The 24,094-nt window shown below is 40.2% G+C and overlaps 2 protein-coding genes across 3 annotated transcripts in view; one reads left to right on the top strand and one right to left on the bottom strand.

The window, feature by feature from the left end:
• LOC108668484 overlaps positions 1-24,094 on the top strand; it is a 49,225-nt gene that overhangs the window by 21,411 nt on the left and 3,720 nt on the right. The gene's annotated exons all lie outside the window — the stretch shown is intronic.
• Positions 6,300-23,859, bottom strand: LOC108668483. The gene is made up of 6 exons (XM_018155715.2): positions 23,539-23,859; positions 19,271-19,645; positions 8,968-9,057; positions 8,155-8,411; positions 7,415-7,943; positions 6,300-6,985 (listed from the first exon to the last, which is right to left on the bottom strand). Exons 1-6 carry the CDS (start codon positions 23,857-23,859, stop codon positions 6,392-6,394), a joined length of 2,166 nt encoding a protein of 721 aa, XP_018011204.2. The 3' UTR covers positions 6,300-6,391.

Below are 24,094 nucleotides of genomic sequence, written 5' to 3'. Positions count from 1 at the left end.
GTTTCTTTAATACTTAACACGTTGACTACGAAGTGGTACATATGTGTACCACAAAATGTATTTCTCCAGGACGTAGTGTTACATAATCCAGGTTGCCTAAAATTGGCCAAATCCGAGAATAAAAAAGGCCAAAAAAGGCCGATATCAAAATGTACTAGTTTATNTATATATTGAAAACTTTCGGAGACCATTTTGATTTTTTGTTGTGTTGCCATCAGGTTTGTAACGGCCACATCGCCGGCTGCAGCGACGGCTTTGACGAACACAACTGTTCAAACTTCACGTGTCCACCTGAGCGGAACTTGAAGTGCAACAACGGCCACTGCATTGACGGGGTATTTTTCACTGGTCATAAATTTTGAATGGTATCAAATTTATATTGAAATTTATATTTAGGCTGACATTTAGTGATGAAACGAAAGAATCAATGTCGGTATGAATTCATTTATTGAATATTTGAGAGAAATCTTCAGATGTGGTTTAGATGACCGCTCATGCGGTTTAGTGGAGGTATTGCACGAGATTATTATACTGCATGACGCCATTAAAATTCACCAACCTGTCTTTTATATCATTTTTTAGGTATTTCATAAGTATTTTTAGATAAATTTTGTCATGCGTCCTAGTAGTTTATTAGCATTTTATCTCTGTCTCGGATTTTGATGCAGTTGTTAAGTAATTCAAGAGTATTCTAATACCACTCTCGCCTACTGTTTCAGGTGGTTGGTATGTAACCGTGGTGACGACTGTGGTGACGCGACCGACGAGCTGGACTGCTCCCATACCGAAGCCCCTCTGCGTCCCAGCTCCTACAGACCCCCCACCATAGCCATCCCACCGCCGCCCTCTTCCTCAGCAATCCCGTGCTCTGAGGAACAGTTCACCTGCAGGAGTGGAGCGTGCATTTCTTTAGACAGGGTCAGTATTATCAATATATGATTTCTTTGTTTATTCTTCTTCTTACTCAATTCATTCGTGAATATCCTATATTGTTCTACCGTCTGTTCATCCAATGTCAAATGCTTAAATACCTTCATTTTAGAACGTCCAGAAGGACTAATTGGTGTTTGAACGAAAAAATCAATAAGTCGCGTGGAAAATTCGATAGAAATTCTTTAAATTGACCAATCGTTAGTTCAGATTATTCGTTCTGTTTGTAGCGGTAACTCGTTAAAACCGTCCGGTGAAGCAAGGATCTAGCCTCAGATATCTCACGTCTTGTCCAACCGGCGACATCACTCTGAAGCCATATGTCTTTCTTTTTTTTCGTATGAATCCTCTGAATTCATTGAGAGTTCCATACATTTTCTCCCCGTTAGTTTCATATCAGGCCTGTGACGACGCATAGAGTGCCAGATGTCGATGGCACTAGCTAAAGAAAGTCTACTTAGCACGTTGACTCTGAAGTTGTACATATGCGTACCACAAAATGTATTTCTCCAGGACGCAGTGGTACATAATTCAGGTTGCCGAAAATCGGACAAATCCGAGAACAAAAAAGGCCAAAAAGGCCGATAACTCATTATATACTAGTTTATTTGTAGGTTCCGCTATAAAAATTCTATTTATTTTCTATTTGTAGTATTTAAAATTTAATTAGGAAGTACCCCTATCATAAATTTTAGCCGGCCAACGCAATTGAGAAAAACGAAATAACGGAATTTGTCCGGAAAAAAATGACCGCCTGGCAAAACTGTTTAAGGATTATTCAAGGGTTTGAGCTATACTTCCTGTGAATATCATTTGTAATTCAGAATTTTCCTTGTTATTTGAAATAATAGATGGCTAACATTACCTTTTTTGACAGCATTTGTTTGTGAAACATTTCAATAAGACCATTTTTTTGTGCAGATTTCGAGTTGGCGGTTCGGTCTTCGAGGCTTTGTCGGGTTGTGGACGCGGTCTGCGAGGCCTGCCTAAGGGCGCAACTTGTAGTGAGTACTAGTAGAATTCAAACTATAGAACTCTCGAGCTGGAAGCAGCTGCTCTTAGCAGCTGCTTCCAGCTCTGCACGCCGCAGGCGCTACCCTGCGTTAAGCAGCAGGTAGTAAGTGACGGTAGTAAGTGACGCAGGTCGCCCGCTCGTTGGAAGCTAGGACAGGTTGTTTTATACATATATATATTGAAATATGGATAGTGTTTTACACTTATACTAGCTGATTACTAGCTTTAATGAGTTTATTGTTCAATTTTTAGTAATGAATTTGTACTCAATAATAAAAGCGTATGCTTCTGCAGGGTTATCTCGGTGATCTCGCTTTTCTTGTGATTCACCTTGGAAGTAACAGCCGAGTGTGTCAGATGAAACAGCGCAGCGTGATGTGCGGCCTTTTCCGGTGCCGCAGCGGTCTCAAGTGGACAATTTTCAGCGGGAGGAGTGAAGAAACGAAAGTTGGATGACGCTGCGGTCAGATTGGCCACGAGGTCAGCTTGGCGGTCTGCTCAAAACTGATGGCAAGAAAAAAGGCAAAATGTAGGGAGAACAAACTGAGGTGTGAATGATAGTGTACGAGTCCGGAACTTTTCCTGCCAGAGATCACGATGCAAGGAAGCGGCTTTGTGAAAACTAAGTATTGGCCACACACCTTTCAACCATGTATACTTTATAGATTGCTGCTCCCATACGGCAAAGATTGCTTGGTACACTCGACAGTGTCATAGCAGACTGGCTCAACTACAGCACCGACTACATGAACTGCTCCGCAGATACGCCCCTACTAATTCAGAGGAAATCCTTCACTAGGATTTCAAAAGAAGTTTTCCGAATAGGAGAGAAACGTATGGCTACCACCATTCTGCCGCCCGGGTGGGCCAGAACACAAGCCTGAAACAGACGACGAATTTTGTGTGTAGACGTGCGAGTATGCTGGTAACTATCCAGCTGTGTATATGAAATGGTTGTAACATTCTCAATGGGAATATCAATGCCTGAGAAAAACATTTTTTATTGATACTGTAGATATATCAATGCGATATAAAGGCCTTTTTTGGATTTAGTTGTTCATTGTGTGTCGTTAGATATGACCAGCGAAAGCAGTGAGCTAGCAACGCTCTAGTGCATCCTGAGATATTGTAAAGTTTTGCTTTTTAACTGATGTTGTGGTTGTGCGATGACTTTTGGATAGCATAATTAAGTGAATTTAGTTCGTTGAATATTGATTTTTGATTGCAAGCTTAGTTAATATGTGATCTTAATTTTTTCATGCTAGGTTTAGTTACCTAGAGACGCCGGTTTAAACGTGTATATAATATACCGTATTATATAGTGTATAATATACCGTGGAAATGTTATGATGTATACATTTGGAGGGAATGTTGTAGATTTGGTGAGATCTCTGGTAAAATTTTTCCGCCCCTTGTGGGAGATGAATGATTTTTTAGATTTAAAAAACTTTCTATAACTGAGACGTTCCACCTCTTTGGTGATGTTCATCTCGACTCTCGGTACGAGATAGCTAAATAGCTGAAGCGCTGGTAAACATTTGGCCACTAAACTAAAATAACTGGCAAATTTCGTCGACTGCTGTCAAATGGTTCCTAAGTGGTAAAATTGAAATCAATTTTAGTGTTTTTTTCAGTTAATGAGCATAATATATGAACCAGTGAAACGTGTATATTTTTAGAAACCATCACAGAATATGGATTTTAACTGTTCAGTCGGTCCATTAGAAAGACCGTTTCATCAAGGCTTTGTGGTAATTGAAATCGACGAGGCCTACTGATTTCTGATACGTTAATGTCTATGTCAGATCGTAGCAAAACATAACATAATTGTGCATCAAGATGCTTGTTTTGAGAACAAGTTGATCTTGCACACGATAAAACGTATTGAGTATATATATTGATGGTTTTCATCATTTGACCTATCGCATATCGCAATGGATTGTTCGACATTGACAACCATAGAAAAATTAGCGTGTATTGTGTTTTTTACACTTTCAGTTGCACTTCAGGAAATGATAACACTTCCATACCAGAAATCTTATTGAATTGGTTAGTGTCGTTCATTAAACCGTGATTAGAAATCTTTATGCGAATGATGGAATTGAGTGCGACAAAAACTCGGTAGTACAGGAACTTAGTTGTAGAGACAGGCTGGTGTCGCTGCGTGTGTGCCTTGTTATCGTCATACGAACAGTCATCGAAATTTATTCTCAAGTGTGAAATTTATTCTCAAGGCTATGTTCCATCAGGGATCGGGGAGACATTTCGCACGATATTCCGGATTACATTCAAAGTATCCATTCTTGGAACTTGCGGAAGCAACACAAGATTGATCAGCACCGATTGTGTCAGATCGGACAGCGCAGCGTGATGTGCCCGGGTGGACCAGAACACAAGTCTACGTGCGAGTATTCTGGACACTATCCATCTGTGTATATAAAATGTTTGTAAAATTCCTCATGAAAAATTCATAGCACGAGATAAAAATTTTGTACTGATTCTTTAAGTATATTAATTTAATATTAAAAGCCTATATCTTGGGTTACTCATTGCGTGTCATTATCGGTGACCAGCGAAAGCAGTGAGCACAGCAATACTGAATCCTGAAACAAAAAGTTTTGCTTTCAACTGATTTAGTGGTTGTGCAGTGACTTATGGATAGTATAATTAAGATAAGTTAGTTCGCTGAATCTTGATTTTGATTGTAAGCTCCTCAATATTCGATGTAGTAATTCAGTTCAAACTCATTACCAGCTATGTGCTATTCATTTTTTAGCGCTAGGTTTGAGTTACCTTGAGGCAGCGGTTTAAATTGCTGATATTGCCGATTAGAGATTCCAAGATTTTATTCATATATTATTGCAAAAATTAGCAAGCTGTATTTTATATTTGGTCGTCACTTGATGGTTGATTTCTAGATTTTCCAGAAACGCGTTAGGTCTCTGTTTGTTGAACTTGGTATTAAATTTGTTTTAGGGGTTAACTTTTTTATTTTGTTTGATTCACTTGGGGAAGTAGCTGGTAAAGAGTGTGAACTGAATAACTACATCGAATATTGAGGAGAGTTGAAGTCGGTGAAGTTGTAATTTTATTTTTAAGTTATTTATTTGACTAAAATAATCCCTGCCGTTTTCTTGCCGTGACATTTTCTTGCTTTCCAATACCGCGATGAACTTAATTTTATAGGAGTATGATGATCACTAACATATTTATTTTTGTTCATGGTACTTGCTTGATTAAAATTGGATATAAACTACGTGATTCAGCGACATTGTATAGTCTCAGTCATTTTTAATATGTGATATATTTAAATTTTGCATAGTGTCATTTCACACGTCACTTGTTGTAGGACTGTTGTCAGCAATTTTTCTGCTTGAGGGTCCGAGCGAATGGGGGGTTTTAAGTAATTCGATATTTCTGTGATTTTATTGGAGGCATGTTAGCCACCGTCACCCATATCTGTAATGAGCCTTGTCGGTAAAGCTGTATGACGCTTGTCGAGACTTGAACATTAAAGCAACATCTTTGCTAATTGCAAGTTTTTTGTTCACGGTAAAAGAACTTCATTAATCTTCATTCATTCAACTAAGTAACATTTTAGAAGACCTGTCAATTGTTTTAGTAATCGGGTATAAATTTTAGGCGTATTGAAGCTACACTGTAGAATAGTTGTGAAATTGAAAATTCAATACTGCATCGTTACTGAATAAATGTATAGTCAATAGCATTTGCTCTTCCGCATCACGAAAAGGAGTTTCACCCGGGCTGCTAAATATTAGATCAAATATCCTTATCCTGTTAATAGTCTTACGCTCAGCCCTACTTCTGAACTGACTAGTAAAAATTTGGGACAAAGCTTACACGTTTGGTTACGATTAGTCGACCATTTGTCTGTTAGCTCTTCAATTTGAGCTTTCCTAAGCAGTAATTTGGTAAGGTAAGCAGCATAGTTTCAGAATAGCTGGTAACAGTAATATGAATGACTCACTGTGTACTTGCACTAATTATACTAGTCCTTTATCGCATTCAGTCGCAGAAACCGGTCAAGCACTACAAAACTGCGTGTTCTCTCGCTGTCCTGGACGAACCTGAAGAATGTCGATCAGGGGAAAACTTTAGATTCTATTTCAAGACATGGTTTTGTCCCAATGGGCCGAGGTAGTTGGCTGCGTGATACTGTTTGAAGTGCGTGATACTGTTGTGTTCCAAATCCGCTATGGAATATAATCAACTACGCACGTGGTCGTTATTTTCTAACTTGCTATCAATCTGTACAGAGCATTGTCAGTACGCTGGAGGCTGCGTATGCAGTTCAAAGAAGGTTTAGTAATTAGATAATTTTTTTATGACCCCTCCATTTTTATTTGACTTCAAAATCAGTAAATATACAAATCAAAGTGCAATACAAATTGGTGGAAAACCTTAAGTGATATCTTTCCGCAATAATTCATTCGCTGTTCTCGATGTTAGCGTCGGTTTCTTCTGGGTCACTGTCCATAGGTTGATTTTCATGAACTACAGCCCTTGTTAAGATTCTGAGCTTCTTTCGGGGGCATTGAATAGGACTTGTTTCTGTTTCGTCGTTATCAGTCGCTTGTTCTTCATGGTCCAAGTCTCTGCTCCTGGTTGTGAAACTTGTCAGAAGAATTTGTCCTGGTGTGACTTTCGGTCTTTGGAGGCGACTAGGTCCAGCGACATCTTCCGCTCTCTCTGCTGTGATGTCCGGCGTCATATATGCATGCATTCTCCGTTGCCGAATGGACGGATGTATTTCAGCTTGTGGAGCTGTAGTAGGAATTGTCATCCCGGGATTGTTATCCCGATCGATGGAAATTGGCTGAAAATCTTCGGGCAGTGCTTTTGGAGTTAGGAGAGATATGTGTACGTTCCTTCTCAGCTTCGGAGCATCCTGGTTCGAGTCTGCGGGGGCGACGGCCAGCTTGAACCAGCCACCTACAATGATGCTGATGTCGGAGTCGACGAAGCTCTTAAATAGCTTTTTCACTCCCTCCCTCACCAGGTCTTGATCTATTTTCTCCGACTGAAAGGTTTTAGAAAAAAAATTACGTAATATCAGGTATGAGCACATGTCGGTTTCTTGGAAGTTTCAACATTTGTAATATCAAATGAACAATAATAAAATCGATACTTATAATCAAGGTATTAATCAGGAATTTAATTCAGGGTTTTCCTCTTTGATGCAATATATGACAAATAGCTTGCTGTGAAAAGACTATTATCAGTAATTTAGGAATTTTTGGCAATTTAATGTCTATTCTAGAGTTGAGGGGTAACTATAGATTCTTCTACACTTAATTTTTAGTTGCCATGCTCAGGAACAAAATTTTCCGTGAATGTCCAGAGGCCATGTTCTCGTAATTATATTCTGGGCCATTGACGCGACGACCACGTCTAACTCTTTCCGTTCAGTTAAGTGAACTTTGATAACGTGAAAACCGTGATAATTCACCTGCAGGACTGTCTTCGAGATCAGCAAATTAGCCAGCGTCTCGCTGCTGAAAGGACATCTGCTGATTTTGTGTCCTTTAATAGTTACGCTGCAGGTTAGCGTGCGATGATCTGTTCGGCCGCCTACGAGAGCTGGGCAAGATTTTCCAGATTTTTCAGGAGATTTTACAGGCACGCTCATATGCAAGGAGTTGCACATGATGGCCGAGCAGGCTGGCGGTAAGCCGACTGTTCCTAGAAGCACGTCACTTGCTTTTACTTCAATCAGGAACGTCATTACTGGTTCCTTGCTCGAGGCAGATCCCAGCACCGTCGACAAACGAATATCCGCGGTATTAGGGGATAGAGCCAATGGAACTAACGAGGTATTGGTGTCCAAGATCGTCAGTTGGTGGATTTTGCCCGCTGATCGCGGCTCGTATACTGCCATCCATTGGCCGATGTAAGGCACATTTGGTGATCTAAATAAATGAAATGCCTCTTCTTCCCTTTCCGCGATTATGTAAAATGCCTCTCCTGTTTTGAGTTCTCTGCAGGAAGAAAATTTATTTTAATCAATCTTTACTTCATTTGCACAATAATTATTGATGCATGGCAATCAGTTTGTACATTCATTCGTTAATTTATCTGTATCAAGTAATGAGGAAGTCACACTTATTGAACAAAATTTGATTTCGGCACATTTTATTTTAGAAAATAGTTTTGAACTGAGCAAGTAATGAAATCATTTCGCGCCGCTACCTCAGTAAGACGAGTCGGTCGTATTTAGCCACAATCTTTCCGTGGCGCAGAAATTGGAGTTTCCGGGAGTTGTCGTGGTACTTCTTGATGGAGAGGATTAATCCATACACGACCCGTTGGTCTTCTTCTTCTGCACATTCTTCGTCTTGTTCTTCTTGACGAAGTTGCAGGAGGCTTGTATATTTGCCTTTTTGCACCACGTAAGTTGCCGCCGCTTGCCAGTTTTCTTCATCGATAAGGTCCTGGACCGTATTCATCTATAAAAAATTAAGAGTGAGCATGGGACATGAGGAGTGGAAGTAAGTTAGGTGATAAATCGGATTTTCCTTCGATGCCCTTATTTATTGATGGATGCTATATCCTGAACGTAGGCATTTCATAATTTAAATTAATTTTTGTTTGGTCCGGCAGAAAATTAGAAAAGAAGAAAGATGGACGATGCTCTATTCAAGTCTTAACTGCTATAGGTAATGCGTGATGCTGGAATGGCCAGGCACAGGTGATCAAAATTGTATTACGACATAACCCAATATGTCTAGCCGTTGTCAGGAACACCGTTGTCTGGTGCTTAACAGCTATGAAAGAGTTTATGCCATCTTTGGAAACGCTTTGTTTTATTCAAGATAAATAGTAGCATGATTTAGTTAATTCAGTACGGAATGAGAGCTAGGGGTAAATTGACTATGTTCTGACTCTGAAATCGAGGCAATTCTACGGTATTTATATTAGCACAGCATATCATTCAGGTTATCAGATTTGTACGACTTTAATAATAGACAGCGATCGGCCAATGCACAATTCAGATTTGCTTACGATGGTGCAGAGGTTGTTCCAAGGTAAAGATGGCAAGACGTCCAAGGCGGCTACGGCAGAGCCGTAATCAAGAGTGGTAATTAACCGAATCTGAAAAACACGACATACTAGGTTAGGTATATAGTACTTTAAGAAGTGCAGTCGAGCGTTGCACTATAAATTAAAGATAATAGAGTGCACCAATTTTATCGAATCGAAGTCACTCTTTACTGAACAAATGTCTGCATTGTTTGCAATTGTGTAGCTGTATAATTGCCAGGTGTTCACAGTAAATTTGACAAGGGTCGTCAGGGTTCATGCATGAATTTGGCAAGATATGCGCTTATTGTCTTATTTTAATTCGATTACATTACATCAAGCCTCAAATGACTCTACAAGTAGCTTACCGTAGTGGTAAAACAGAGTGATGAAGGCAGTAAGGTGTGAATAGAAGAGGTATAGTTACCTATATGAAATTAAACACGCTATCAAGATCTATATTTAGCTACAACAATGATACCACTCAAGAAGGATTCATGTACATTCGTATAATGGGAAATTGTGGGGAAATTCAAACTATGGTACATTGAGCCTCTTACCATGTCAATGAATGAAAGTAAAATAGGTCGCGAAGCCAGATAGGATATCGAGGCTAATACAGGGTTAGACACTAACAGAATTCCAAATTCTGTTCAACCTTGAATCTACGAAATCTGTCGCTTATTCCCGTCGTCAATATAGCAGTGCATGTCATTGACGATTCGATATGTGGAAATTCAACCGTATTAACAATGCTTCATTCTTTGAATGGAGTGAATTACATAAAAGTTTTTAGCATTATTGGATTAAATTACAAAGGCACTGAACGCAGTAACAAGGCGCTGGAGGTAGAGGAACCACTTCAAAGTTGAATCTGGACAGACTTTAACGATAAACAGCAATATATTAACATAAGAACCCAATTACGACTTTGCGCCGGGCTTTTATCATAGATCCGCCGATCATTAACTAGAATTTTGGAAGTAAAGTTTAGAAATTTAGCGAAAATTGCTATCCATGTAAATCTATGGCATTTCTAAACAGAAGCACGTTTGCTTATCTGAATTACAGGACATGCTAGGTAAACGGAAATGCACTATAAAGTGATCACGAATTCCGAAGCACAATTCAGTTCAAATTCAAATTTTAGACATTCCGTGCCGAAAAGTGAGCTAGGGTACATTTACCTCGTGCAGTACTGGCGTAATATTTGTTTCGATAATCTAGATACTCTAAACTTCTTATGAGCGGTAAATAGATGAAGTAATGTGGTATTGTTAATTAAGGTTTCTAGGTACTTCCTGTGAATATCATTTGTAATTCAGAGTTTTACTTGTTATTTGAAATAATATATGGCTAATCTTACATTTTTTGACAGCATTTGTTTGTGAATCATTTCTATAAGACAATTTTTTTGTGCAGATTTCGAGTTGGCGGCTCGGTCTTCGAGGTTTTGTTGGGTTGTGCCCGGTCTGCGAGGCTGCAGTTGCAGTCGTATGTTTTTTCCTTCTGCGAAATCCTTGGACCTGGCCACCGCTCCCTCCTTCTCCCCCCGAGTCTTGGCCTTTGCGGGGGCGACGCCGAGCGACTTTTCCTGACAACTAAGAACAACAACACGCGTGTAAGCAGTAAGTATATTAATTAATCGTTATCATTATCAATTAATTATCATTAATTTGGTTCCGTCCCCCAGGTTTCATTATTTCATGTTCTCTTTGCTATTTTTATGCTATGGCTAATTTAGTACTGGTCGGTTGGTTTACATGAATTTAGCTCGCTAATTGAGGTCAAGATGAATTTTCAGTTGTTTTGAATTATTTTATTAACATCGTTTTCGAAGTGAAGACGTTTGCTGGTGTTGTGTATTTTGTTGGAATTGCTTACATTTGCAGCATTGAAATGGAATAATATTGTTTTTGCAGTTGTGGAGTTGTCGGAGTTCTGCAGTTTTCAAGAAACATTTTAACACGACTATTTTTTATGCAGATGTCAAGTTGCCGGCGCTATAGACGTCTCTGGTGTCGTTTTTCGGGCACGAGGTCTGCGAGTCTTCACGGTCTTGAGACTGGCGTGAGAGGAACCCAATGGCGCAGCTGCCGTAAGTAATATTTGCTTCTAATTGATGTAATTCGCTCTATTCATATTAATCGTATACTTTCTTAAGCCTAAGTAGCCAATGTTATGAGCTCGGTTTTATCGCATGCTTGTTCAAATAGCCAATTTTATGATCTATGTTTCATCGCATCCATGTCAATTTTTTTCGTTGAATAAACATATATTGAGTACATCTGTAGATTAATCAAGGTTATGAGGTACTTCCCGTAATTCAGAGTTTTTCTTATTATTTGAAATAATAGATGGCTAACCTTACCTTTTTTGACAGCATTTGTTTCTGAAACATTTCAATAAGACCACTTTTTTGTGCAGATTTCGTGTTGGCGGCTCGGTCTTCGGGGCTTTGTCGGGTTGTGGACGCAGTCTGAAGAAGAATGGCATTGTACAAGCCTGGAGCATGTCTGCATACAGTGAGTTTAGTCGTGTATGGCTTTGTAATTTTTTTGTTTTCCAGGTCTCACTTTTATTATATGATATTGTCTCTTGTTTTTGCCATAGCCAATTTTGAATCGAATATTCAAGCGATTGGTTTATTTTTCTTTTACTTGATGACTGATGTCGTGTCATATGTTCAGTTATTTAGATTTTTATCTGCTTCATTTATTCTTTTATAGATTGATGTAGAGAAACCTGTGAATTAACCACTACAAGTATGGACAGGTATTTTTTCAATAAGTGTTCTTCATAGTTTTAGGTACGCTTATTTAGTGTTATTTCTTTTTGTAGTATGTCGCTTAATTTTGTCTTGAATACTAATTTATGGAAAGTTGTAAGGAACTTATTTGTTTTTTTTCAGGCGTTGAAAAGTCGGCGTCTTTGCCTGATGAACACGGGACAAAGCTGATGTGACGTCCCGTGCTAACCTTACCTTTTTTGACAGCATTTGCTTATGAATCATTTCTATAAGACCATTTTTTTGTGCAGATCTCGAGTTGGCGGTTCAGCCTTCGAGGCTTTGTCGGGTTTTGGACGCGGTCTGAACACGCAGTCTGCGAGGCTTCAGTTGCAGTCCACGAGGCTGGCACGGCAGGATCCGGCGCACTTGTCGTGAGTACTAGTAGAATTCAAAGTATGGAACTCCCGAGCTGGAAGCAGGTGCTATGAGCAGCTGCTTCCAGCTCTGCACGCCGCAGGCGCTAATCTGCCTTTAGCAGCAGGTAGTAAGCGACGTAGGTCGGCGGCTCGTCAGACGCTAGGACGTGTATTTATTTATATGATAGTGGTTTACACGTATATAAACTAAAAAAAATTAGGTTTGCCCTTGTATCCGAATGGACTTGGATAAGTTTAGTTCTAGGATAAATTTCATTTTTTTAACCGAGTGTTCAATTTGAGATGAATTTGTATTCAATTTTAAAAGCGTCTGCTTGTGCAGGGTCATCTCGGTGTACTCGCCTTAAGCAAAACGAGTCCGAGCAGCGGTGGAAGCAACACGAGTCCGAGATCGGACAGCGCAGGTGCCGCAGCGATTCAGGGCCGCAGCGATCCAGGGCCGCTGCGATGTTAAGGAGATTCAAGTTATTATGAGGCGGCGGTTAGCTTTGACGCCCGGGTGGACCGGAACACGAGTGGCGATCTGTGCTTGAGCGCAGATCGTACCGAGTGCCTGAAATAAAATGGGATCGGAGTTTATGTGTGCGGCCTAGGATGGCTTTGGCTATATTGGATTGCAGTCCAGACCGATTCTTTGAGAGAACCGTTATTTTGGGATAAATGACCTAAACATTTTCGTGAAGACTTTTATGCATTAAAGTATCATAAAAATATGTTAAGAGTGTAGGGGTAAAAATAATCTCACTATGATATTAGGTGTTTCATTCATTATTGGATGATTACTTGAGATGTAATTACTGAACTTAAGCTATTGTTTAGGAAACAAGCAAAGGAAATATGCTTTAATAAAATTGATATGAAATCTTGTCCCGCAAACATTTTACTGTAATTTTCATTTGCGAAATGATTTCGTTACCAAAAAGACCACACAATAAACAATATCTATCTACCACTCACTGGCCACCATCTGCCAGATGATGTTGAGCGCCACAGTCCTGATATGTAATATGTGATGTATTTAAATTTTATATAGTGTCATTTCACACGTCACCTGTTGTAGGACTGTTGTCAGCAATTTTTCTGCTTTAGGGTCCGAGCGATTGGAGGAAACAAGTGGCTATACAGAACAGTCTAGACTAAGGGTGGACCAGACTAGTCTGGCAGCACTTACAGTGTAGTACCGAGTACCCGAAAATTGAAGGCTAAGCAATGAATGAACTATTCTTTATCAATGATGATAATCCTTAACTATTCTTAATTATTGATATTAAATGCAATTTTCGTCCTTAGAATTTGCAATATGTATCTAAACTGGAAGTATAATTCCTTTCTTGTGAGTCCTCTAGGTTTTGTCGCCATATTTTACTATGCTATAAATTTTATGTTTGCTTGAATCTGAGCAAGAATGTATGCATCGTTTTTTTTGTGTGCAATTATATGTTTGCCACATTTCGACTGCAGCGCGATGGTAATCGATTTGCTAATGCGCTCTGGGTGTTTAAGAATAGTCTGCAGTGCAGATGGTTGCATTATGGATTGGAGCGGAAGCGCTGGCATCTTATTTGATTTCAGAATTGTAACCGTTTTTTCCTCGAAATTAAAAATTTATACGGTATTTTCTAGGGCTATCTTGTTACGGAGTACTCTTCAGGGGGTACTTCAAGATATATATTTTTGTTCCCGGTATATGCTGAATTAAAATTTGATATAAATTACGTGATTCTGCGCCATTCTTAAGTTGCAGTCATACATAATATAATATGTATAATATTTGATGTTTATGCTAGGGTGTGTCAAGATTAGCTGGTTGAATATACGCATTTGTTTTCAGTCTCAGCTCCTATTAACCTTTATCGAAATTTCCCACTAGCTGTATTCTTTGTAAGACCTGTAGCCCAAGCGCCGGCGCCTCAACCTTATTACTGCCGAGCGTTACGAGCAGTGTTGGCCAAAAATGAAAGTGTGAAATGCGAAAGGCCGATGTGAAAGAAAGCTTGAACCAGACTCCTATGATCATCCTTACGTCCGCGTCGGCGAATGCTTAAAACAAAGTTTTCATTTCTTCTCTCACCCGGTCGTAATAAATCGGCCGAGACTTAATGAAAGTTTTCGTTTAGTGCTTCAGGAATTATTTCAAAAATTAAAGTCCTTTTCAAAGTTCATTCTCCCATTTTCAAAGTTCATTTTCCGAGGATTTAAATTAACTATTCAAAAAATTATTAGATATTATCTATGAATTGTTTATTCACTTGCAAGACCGTCTTTGAGACCAACAACTTGGCCAGCTTCACACGGCTGGAAGGACATCTGCTGATTTTATGCCTATTTATAGTCACGTTACATACGTGCGCGATGACCAGTTCGCCCACCCACGAGGGCGGGGCAGGATTTTTCAGCAGCCAAGGTTAGGTGCGCTGAATCACACATGACAGCATTGCAGGCTGGAGGCAAACTGACGGTTCCTAAGCGGAGTTGGCAACGGATTTGTCTTACTTATAATATCTCATACGCTACCATTTGAATTCAATATTCTTTTCAGTGGAGCAGGGTTTGATATAAAATCAATAAAAAGAAACAAGTGAAGGGTTTAGATTTTATTCATCGTTGCTGGCCTGCGCTTCTTGGGCCTCGGAATGTTCTTCTTCCTCCTCTTCAACGTTGGCAGGACGGTGTACCGTAAAGTTGGATAGAAGAATGCCTTGTGTGGTATCCCGACGAACTTTCTTACGTGGCTGTTGCAACCCACTGCTTCCTGCTCTGGGTTGAAGCTCATCATCGCTTGACGATAATTGGTTCGGCGTCATGAATTTCGGCATTGTAGTTTGAACAACTGCTCTATTTAGCATCGCTTGCGGACGTTTACGGGGCCGTAGAGATTCTTGCGCCTCCTCCATTGTTATCCGATTTTGAGGCAGAACTTTTGGGCGAAGAAAGGTGACATGAACGTTTCTCCGTTGATTTGGAGGCTCGCCTGGTACATCCGAAGGTGTAATAGAGTGCTTGTACCATCCGGCACAAATGATGTCCTCACTATTATCAGCGAATCGGCCGAAGAGCTGCTTTACTTTTTCTCCCACTAGGTCCACGTCAACCCTTTCTGCCTGGAACAATATAAATTATTGATCGCACCACTTTTTTATTAGACGTAACGTTATTAAAAAGATAATAAAAACTGTCGCGAATTTCACAAATTACATCAAGTATTTTTGGCGTAGGAGGTCATCGTTACCTGCATAATGCATCGTACATAATTGAACGTTAATATTACCTGCAAGACCGCCTTCGAGATGAGGATATTGGCAAGTGACTCGCTGCTGTAGGCGCATCGTCTAATTGCGAAGCCTTTGATGGTGATTTTGAACGTGAGGCAGCGCCTGTCGCTGCGGCCTCCGGTCAGGGCAGGGCACCGGTTGTCGTTCTTCGTCGACTTGTGGAGGGAATCGCACATTACAGACGAGCACGCTTTTGGTAAGCCCACTTCTCGGATGCGAACGTCTTTCGCAGGCACCTCAATTAGGAAAGTTTTCACAGGTTCCTTACTGGTGACAGCGTCGAGTACTGTGCTGAGGCATATGTCGCTCGTGTTCGGCGACACATCTATCGGAACTAGTGTCGTATCGGTTGTAATTATAGGCAGATTGTGTATAGTCCCGCTAGATTGGGGCTCGTAGATGGCCACCCACGAACCAACGAATGTCACATTAGGATATCTAAATAGATGGAAAGCATCGTCCAAAGTGGGGGCGATCATGTAGAAAGCCTGTCCAGTTTGGAGTTCCCTGCATGGAAAATAAAAAGATGAAAATTATTTTTGGGGCATGCGCTCTTATAACGCAATGATCCGATAACGTCGGTATAAAGGGTAAAAAAACGATTTAAAAAATATTCAGAAATGCGATCGGGGCACAGATAGGCACTTTTTCTCAGCCGCGACTATGACGGATATTATCTGCTTATTTACCTCAGTAGCAACAGCCGGCTGTACGTAGTCAGCATTTTGCCATTGCGTTGGTATTGGAACTTTTTTGCGTTATCCTTATCCTTAGACTTCTTTATGTTGAGAATCAGAGCGTAGAGCACCCTTTGGTCCTCGTCGTCCGAGTCATCATCTTCTTGTCTTTCTTCCTTTTGTAAGGTAGCAATATCTACACATTTCCCCTTTTGGAGGATATATGATGCCGCATCTTGCCACAGTTCATGGTCGATCTTCTCTTGAACACCGTTCATCTAAAGGGAAGAAAGGTCTATTCGGTTCTCAGTGAGATTTGAAACTGCCCCCAATTTATAGCTGACATTTATTTGCTGCTAAAATTTCGGTATCTTCAAATGAGGCAAGACAACAGTTTGCTGACTGATAAGTACAGAAACGAGCACTATTGCCGAAATAGTCAGCAGCATATAATTAATCAACACTTGGCAAGTAAAATGTGTTACTTTCATTAGACTATAGATTTTAAGAAACGGGACTCTCTTACTGTGCTGAGAGTGCCGCTTGCAGGCGTTGACGGCGCACGCGTGGGAGCTCGAAGGACGATCGGCAAGGCGCCGAGGCAGTTGCACACGAATCTGATGAAGGACATAATTGGTGGAAAAAGTTGCAGCAAGAACCAGCCAAATAAGTTAGAAGCAATAGTTACTTTTAGTTCAAAAAAGAATAAACTTGGGTACTGCAATAAGTGGCGTAATGCTGACCCAAGGTAATACTCGAGATTACTCGTTCTGAGATTGGTACTATTTCAAAACTTCAAATAAGAGATTCAGGGCAGTGCGAGATCAGAACGATACTATAAGTGGGCCATATTGAGACCTAGCCTTTTGAATATTTAGTCGTTATGCACAAGATAATGAATCGCAACTACAGGGCTAGTTTATAAACTAAAAATTCCGAGTTGTTTATGCGTGGACTGCCAGTCGAAGTTATCGAAGCTATGTTGCGAGTAGAAGTGCGTAACACTGAAACCTGGTAAATGCACCGTAACCTTGTCCCTTTTGGTTTTTCTTAACATCAAGGCAGTTTTAGGGTGACGGGAGACAAGTCAAGAATTAAGAACAGTGTAACTAAACTAAGCCAATTTCTGAATGTCTACATTTAATGCTGCTTTGACAGAGGGCTTCGAAGGGAGGAAGTTTAACCGTAAGCACCATTCTTCACGTTCAATTAAGTACATAGCTGAAAGCTGTAATTTGATAGGATTACGCGACAAAGAGCCTCCTCAAGTTTCATTTCCTTTTTTGAAGTGGTGCGGCGACCGTCAAGGCGGTGATGGTAAGACACAGAAGCCAGGGACAGCTGCTTTATTCCAAAATAGCAGGACGTGCTTCGGAAATGTGTAGCTACCTTTTTACACATTGTATTAAATACTTTCAGATGAAAATGACGGGCGAAATACCAATTACGGTACGCGAACCCAATTACGACTTTGCGCCGGGCTTTTATCATATATCCGCCGATCATTAACTAGAATTTTGGAAGTAAAGTTTAGAAATTTAGCGAAAATTGCTATCCATGTAAATCTATAGCATTTCTAAACAGAGAAGCACGTTTGCTTATCTGAATTACAGGACATGCTAGGTAAACGGAAATGCACTATAAAGTGATCACGAATTCCGAAGCACAATTCAGTTCAAATTCAAATTTTAGACATTCCGTGCCGAAAAGTGAGCTAGGGTACATTTACCTCGTGCAGTACTGGCGTAATATTTGTTTCGATAATCTAGATACTCTAAACTTCTTATGAGCGGTAAATAGATGAAGTAATGTGGTATTGAATACGGTAGTGGAGCAGGAAGCGTGCGAAGTTTAACTCAGGGCTGCGGTTTATAGTCTAAAAAGATAGAGTTATTGATGCTTTGAGCAGACTTGTCTATCAAAATTATCTGTAGACCATAAGTGCTTACAACCTCTAAGGCCGGGTAAATGCACAATAGCATATTAAATTTGTAAAACATTTCGTGAAAATCAAACTAGTTGAAATTTGTATACGAGGTTTGAGGTCATGTATGCTTTTGATAATGAACCAAATTGACGGGATTAGAATAAATTCAAACTTGATCAATTATTTGCAAACTGCGGCAGAGCTTAATTTACGAACACTACATCGTTCCCAACTCTTGTGCAAAACTAAGACGGCAATCACGAAAGACAAATTTTGTCCACTACTTAGAAGAGATCTATTTTGCGATAATTATCACAACTTCAATAAACTCGTTGAACGGTTAAAGCAATGATATAGACATAAAGAGGTCGGGGCGCCAGGAGCTTTACAAACTTACGCAAGGAGCTTTTCGCTGGCGGTTGCCGAGGATGTTGAAGGCAATAGGGGCAATGTGAATAGGGAAAATTCAGGAATACATAGAACAATAAGAATTTTATAAGAAGATACTTCACAGAATCATTGCGCACGATTTGAGACGGATTTTCAGTCTCCAGTCTATGTTGAAATCCAGAAAATAGCACATAGCGTTACCCAAAAAGAGTTAAAAATCATTTCTTACATAAATGTACACAGATAAGTATCAGAGACTAAGTGGATGTAATGGATGTTGAAGGCAATAGGGGCAATGTGAATAGGGAATATTCAGGAATACATAGTAGAATAAGAATTTTATACGAAGATACTTCACAGAATCATTGCGCACGACTCGAGACGGATTTTCAGTCTCCAGTCTATGTTGAAATCCAGAAAATAATAGCACATAGCGTTACCCAAAAAGAGTTAAAAATCATTTCTTACATAAATGTACACAGATAAGTATCAGAGGCTAAGTGGATGTAAAAATGACTGGAGTAAGGCGATAGGGGAGAAGTATACACCTCAGTTTGAGTACTACCAACTCGTTTGCCACAGAATGCAGTTAAATTGAGGTCAATTTTATTAAGTTCAGAGAGGCTGTGAGTTTACGATACTTATTCTTGTAAGATCACATTGCTTAATTTGAGCTAGCTTTCGTAGTTTTTTAGCGACGCTGGAAATCTTCAAAGGAACCGTTCTTGAATTTAAACGCATATCAAGAAAACAGCCAGTTACTTCCTTATCAATTGAGCTATGATATACTAATAAGAAATATATTCTTTGCCATTATTCAATCTATGTGCTACTTGACATTAGAAACTTACGGTGATTTGGCGACAGTGAGACCAGAAGGAGCTGTCGGCAGCTCGACTGTAGGGAACACTAGACGCCACACGAGGAACACTAGACGCCACACGAGGAACACTAGACGCCACACGAGGAACACTAGACGCCACAAGAGGAACACTAGACGCCACAAGAGGGACGCTAGACGCCACAAGAGGGACGCTAGACGCCACAAGAGGGACGCTAGACGCCACAAGAGGGACGCTAGACGGCACAAGAGGGACGCTAGACGGCACAAGAGGGACGCTAGACGGCACAAGAGGGACGCTAGACGGCACGAGCGGGACGCTAGACGGCACGAGAGGAACGCTAGACGGCACAAGAGGAACACTAGACGGTACAGGGAGACTAGACTGAACAGACTAACGGCACACAGAATGCTTCTACGTACTAGAAGATCCAGAGCGACAATGAATCGGGAAACGGAAAGCAGCGCCCTTACAAGCTTTGATACGAAGCTTTGTCTTCGCATTGTTCTTTTAGTATCTCGCATGGCAATTGGAAATAGTTAGATTGATGTATATTCGATTGCATGTTGAATTTAGTATTTATTTTTCTTCAAAGTTAACAGGAGATAACAGGAGATGAAGAGGTATATATATTAAATAATTTTTAAGGATAGACTAATAAATAATGAGTTTATTCTTGATTAGTATTGAATTGGCAATTAATATAGGAATAATTTTGTACTGGTCAGTGAAAGGCTGAATTGATATTTAATTGAGAAAACACATTACAAATAGTAAAATCGAAATAGCATGGAAGATATTGAAGCAGCTGGTAGTAAATTTATTAGGTCTAATGTTGGACGATTTGAGACGTGTTCAACGCTTCATTGAAATATATAGTGGATTGGAGAAGAAAAGACTTTTTTATATATTTATTTCGAAGAGTTTAGAGCAGAGGATAGATTTTACGGGCATCTATATTGCTGGGTAAATTGTGTTGATATGTTGTTACCTTGAAATTTATTCTTTCATTCAAAAATTTTGACTTGAGATCATTTGTGAATTGGTAACGCAGGTGACCTAATGATGAATTTTTGTTTACTTTAAAACAATAGATTGGTAAAGTATCGAACTTACTTCATTCAACCATCGACGATTTGGTTACAACTTCATACACGCATTTCTTGATTGCTGACCAATATTTTAATATGCACTGTTGACGAACACTAGACGACTCAAGAGCAACACGAGAGGAACACTAGACGACACGAAAGGAACACTAGACGGCACAGGGAGACAAAAAACGCTTGTACGTACTAGAAGATCTAGAGCGACAATAAATAGGGAAACGAAAAGCAGCGCCCTTAAAAGCTTTGATACGAAGCTTTGTCTTCGCATGGTGCTTTTAGTATCTCGCATGGCAATTGCAAATAGTTAGATTGATGTATATTCCATTGCATGTTGAATTATTATTCATTTTTCTTCAAAGTTTACAGGAGATTACAGGAGATGAAGAGGTATATTTATTAAATAATTTGTAAGGATAAACTAATAAATAATGAGTTTGTTCTTGATTAGTATTGAACTGGCAATTAATATAGGAATAATTTTGTACTGGTCAGTGAAAGGCTGAATTGATAAAGTTTTAGGTGATAGTATTCATTCATTATTCGAAGCCATAGTTCAATTGAGACAACACATTACAAATAGTAAAATCGAAAAAGCATGGAAGTTATTGAAGCAGCTGGTAGTAAATTTATTAGGTCTAATGTTGGACGATTTGAGACGTGTTTAACGTTTCATTCAAATATATAGTATATTGGAGAATGAAAAACTTTTTCATAAATTTATTTCGAAGAGTTTGGAGCAGAGGATAGATATTACGGGCATCTATATTGCTGGGTAAATTGCCTTGATATGTTTTTATCTTGAAATTTATTCTTTCATTCAAAATTTGACTTGAGATCATTTGTGAATTGGTAACGCAGGTGACTTAATGATGAATTTTTGTTTACTTTAAAACAATAGATTGGTTAAGTATCGAACTTACTTCATTCAACCATCGACGATTTGGTTACAACTTCATACGCGCATATCTGATTGCTGACCAATATTTTAATATGCAGGGTAATCAATATTTAGCGTTATAACTTTGAGTGGTTAGAAATATGAAATGAAACACAATTGTGAATGTTTTAAAATGTATTTATGTAGGCAGAGGTTCAGAGATGCAAATCCCACAATTTCATTCAATATGTCCACCATCGGCATCAATAACGAGTTGTAGAAGCTTAGAGAAAGCCTTACACGAGTCACGAATGACACTTTGCGGGATTATTGCCCACTCCTTCAGCATGTGACCTATAGGGTTTACAAACTGTGATGGTGAACGGTCGAGACCTTGCTCTCAAGGTATGACCAGATTCCAAAATACAGAGGTTTCAGATCGGGTGACAATGGGGGCCATTCATCTTTGGTAATGAAGTAGGGAACATTCTTGGACAGCCACTCCAGAATCGATTTGGCCCCGTGGGGTGGTGCAGAGTTCTGCTGAAACGACCAGGGACGTTTTTTGAAGTGTTTTCGTGCCCAGGGCAACAATGCACCAACAAGGATGGCATGTCGATAATTCTTCTGATTCAATTTCACACCTTTGTCAACAAAAAAGAGGGGACTCCTTGAGGGCTCTGTCACGGCTGCCTAAACCATCACTGAGGTCGGGCATTGCTTCCTAGTCACCACACGGGATCCTTCGTCCCCATTCTTCGACCAAATTCGATCGGTTTGGGAGTTGAAGTGGTGTTCAACATTGAATATCTTCTCCTCACTGAAATCGAGGTTTGGAAGCGTATATCGTAGTTTTGCGCGTGACGAGAGATCAGTAGTTCGTCTTTGAATTTCTATGCGTTTATTTGCCGGGATATTGTGAGAACTTTGGCAACAGGTTAGTGATCTCTCTACAATCCGTCGTTTGGTTATCAAAGCTGAAGCTTTGCTTGTCAGTATCGTGAGGATGCTATGATAACGTGAAATGATTTAGTTCCATGTTATTAACGATATTGTGATACTAAGCGCTCCAGATAACCAATAACGAGTCTTCGAGTGTCCTGAAGACTATTCGAACCAATTTGAACAATTTTCGAGGGGATGTAAAGGTGGTAAAATGTCGTCGCTGCATGTCGTCGCTTTTATTGGCAATTTGGTAGCATGAAGCAGGTCTGACTTACGAGGACAGCTCTTGAAATAATCAAATCGTCGTGGTTTCCGTGTGTAACTATGGGTTTCGATAGGCTTGACTACGGCTTTAAAGATTATTGCCGAGTCTCGTGATCGGAAAGACATCGCTCAGCAACATGCGTTCCACGGAGAACATGCGTTCCACGGAGAACATGCGTTCCACGGAGAACATGCATTCCACGGAGAACATGCGTTCCACAGAGAACATGCGTTCGACGGAGAACATGCGTTCCACGGAGAACATGCGTGCCACGGAAAACATTCGTGCCACGGCGAATATTCGTTCCACGGAGAACATGCGTACCACGGAGAACATGCGTACTACGGAGAACATGCGTTCCACGGAGAACATGCGAAATGCGTTCCACGGAGCATATGCGTTCCACGGAGCATATGCGTTCCAAATATGCGTTCCACGGAGCATATTTGTGCCACGGAACAAATTCGTGCTAGGCCCAATATTTACGTTAGGTAGATTATTTAGGATAGGTAGAACTTCCGTGTCACACAGAACCACCAGGCATGATGCAAGTGAAGGTGCAGTAGTGATTTCTGAGTAAATGCATGCCGGTACGTAAGAGTGGCTAGAGGCCAGGATGAAAAATTTTGTGCTCTTTTTACAGACGTCAGACCAAGGCGTCGAGCAAAGTTCAAGAATGGCGACCTTAGTCTTTTCGAATGAAGTTTACCTTCTTCATTTCAATTCCTGTATTGGTAGTATTCACGCCCGAGACTCAGTGCTAACATTATGAAGAGCGCAAATGAACGTCTGCGCGTGTGTGAACAATTCGTATCAGAAGTATATTCAAATTAATTCGAAGAATAGTGAACCCGATTTGGAGATTAGTCAAATGAATCGTGTCTTTCGCCGAAATCTCAACGTATGAAGACGCACATGAACGTCTGATCGTGGGTGTGCAATACGCATCTGAAGTATATTCAAATTAATTTCAAGTTTAGTGAACCCGATTTATAGGCTAGTCAAAGAGATCTTCATATATTCAAATGAACTTGCGCAATAGAATTTTACTCGGTTAATGGCGTACTGAAGCCACGCTTACTCCTTCATTAGGTTTGCGATAAATGCTTTGGAATTGGATAACTTCGAACAGTGTCTTCATGGCTTCGCCATTCTCAGTCAACATCCTGCGTCTCAGGCTTTCATGAAATGAAAGCCCGAGACCGGCTTCCATAGAATGGAAGCCCGAGACCGGCTTCCATGGAATGGAATCGACGGGCTTCCATGGAGACGGGCTTCCATGGAGACGGGCTTCCATGGAGACGGGCTTCCATGGAGACGGGCTTCCATGGAGACGGGCTTCCATGGAGACGGGCTTCCATAGAGACGGGCTTCCACGGAGACGGGCTGCCATGGAATGCATCTCGGGCTTCCATGGAATGCGTCTCGGGCTTCCATGGAATGAAAGCCCGCGTGGAAATGACCGGTTTTACGGATGGAAATGACCGGTTTTGAAGATTTTTGATTTAATTATATTCAGATAGGCAGCCTGCGCTATCATACTTGTTGCGATATAGGAGTCTAAATTTCAATTGGGTATATTTTCAAGGAATTAATTCAAAATTTGCCAATGCTCCATAATGGAATGTTTTTCATCC

Source organism: Hyalella azteca, unplaced genomic scaffold, assembly GCF_000764305.2.
Source record: "Hyalella azteca isolate HAZT.00-mixed unplaced genomic scaffold, Hazt_2.0.2 contig10098, whole genome shotgun sequence".
Classification (NCBI taxonomy): domain Eukaryota; kingdom Metazoa; phylum Arthropoda; class Malacostraca; order Amphipoda; family Hyalellidae; genus Hyalella; species Hyalella azteca.
Note: the sequence above shows the minus strand (reverse complement) of the source record. Positions and strands in the feature narration are given on the sequence as shown.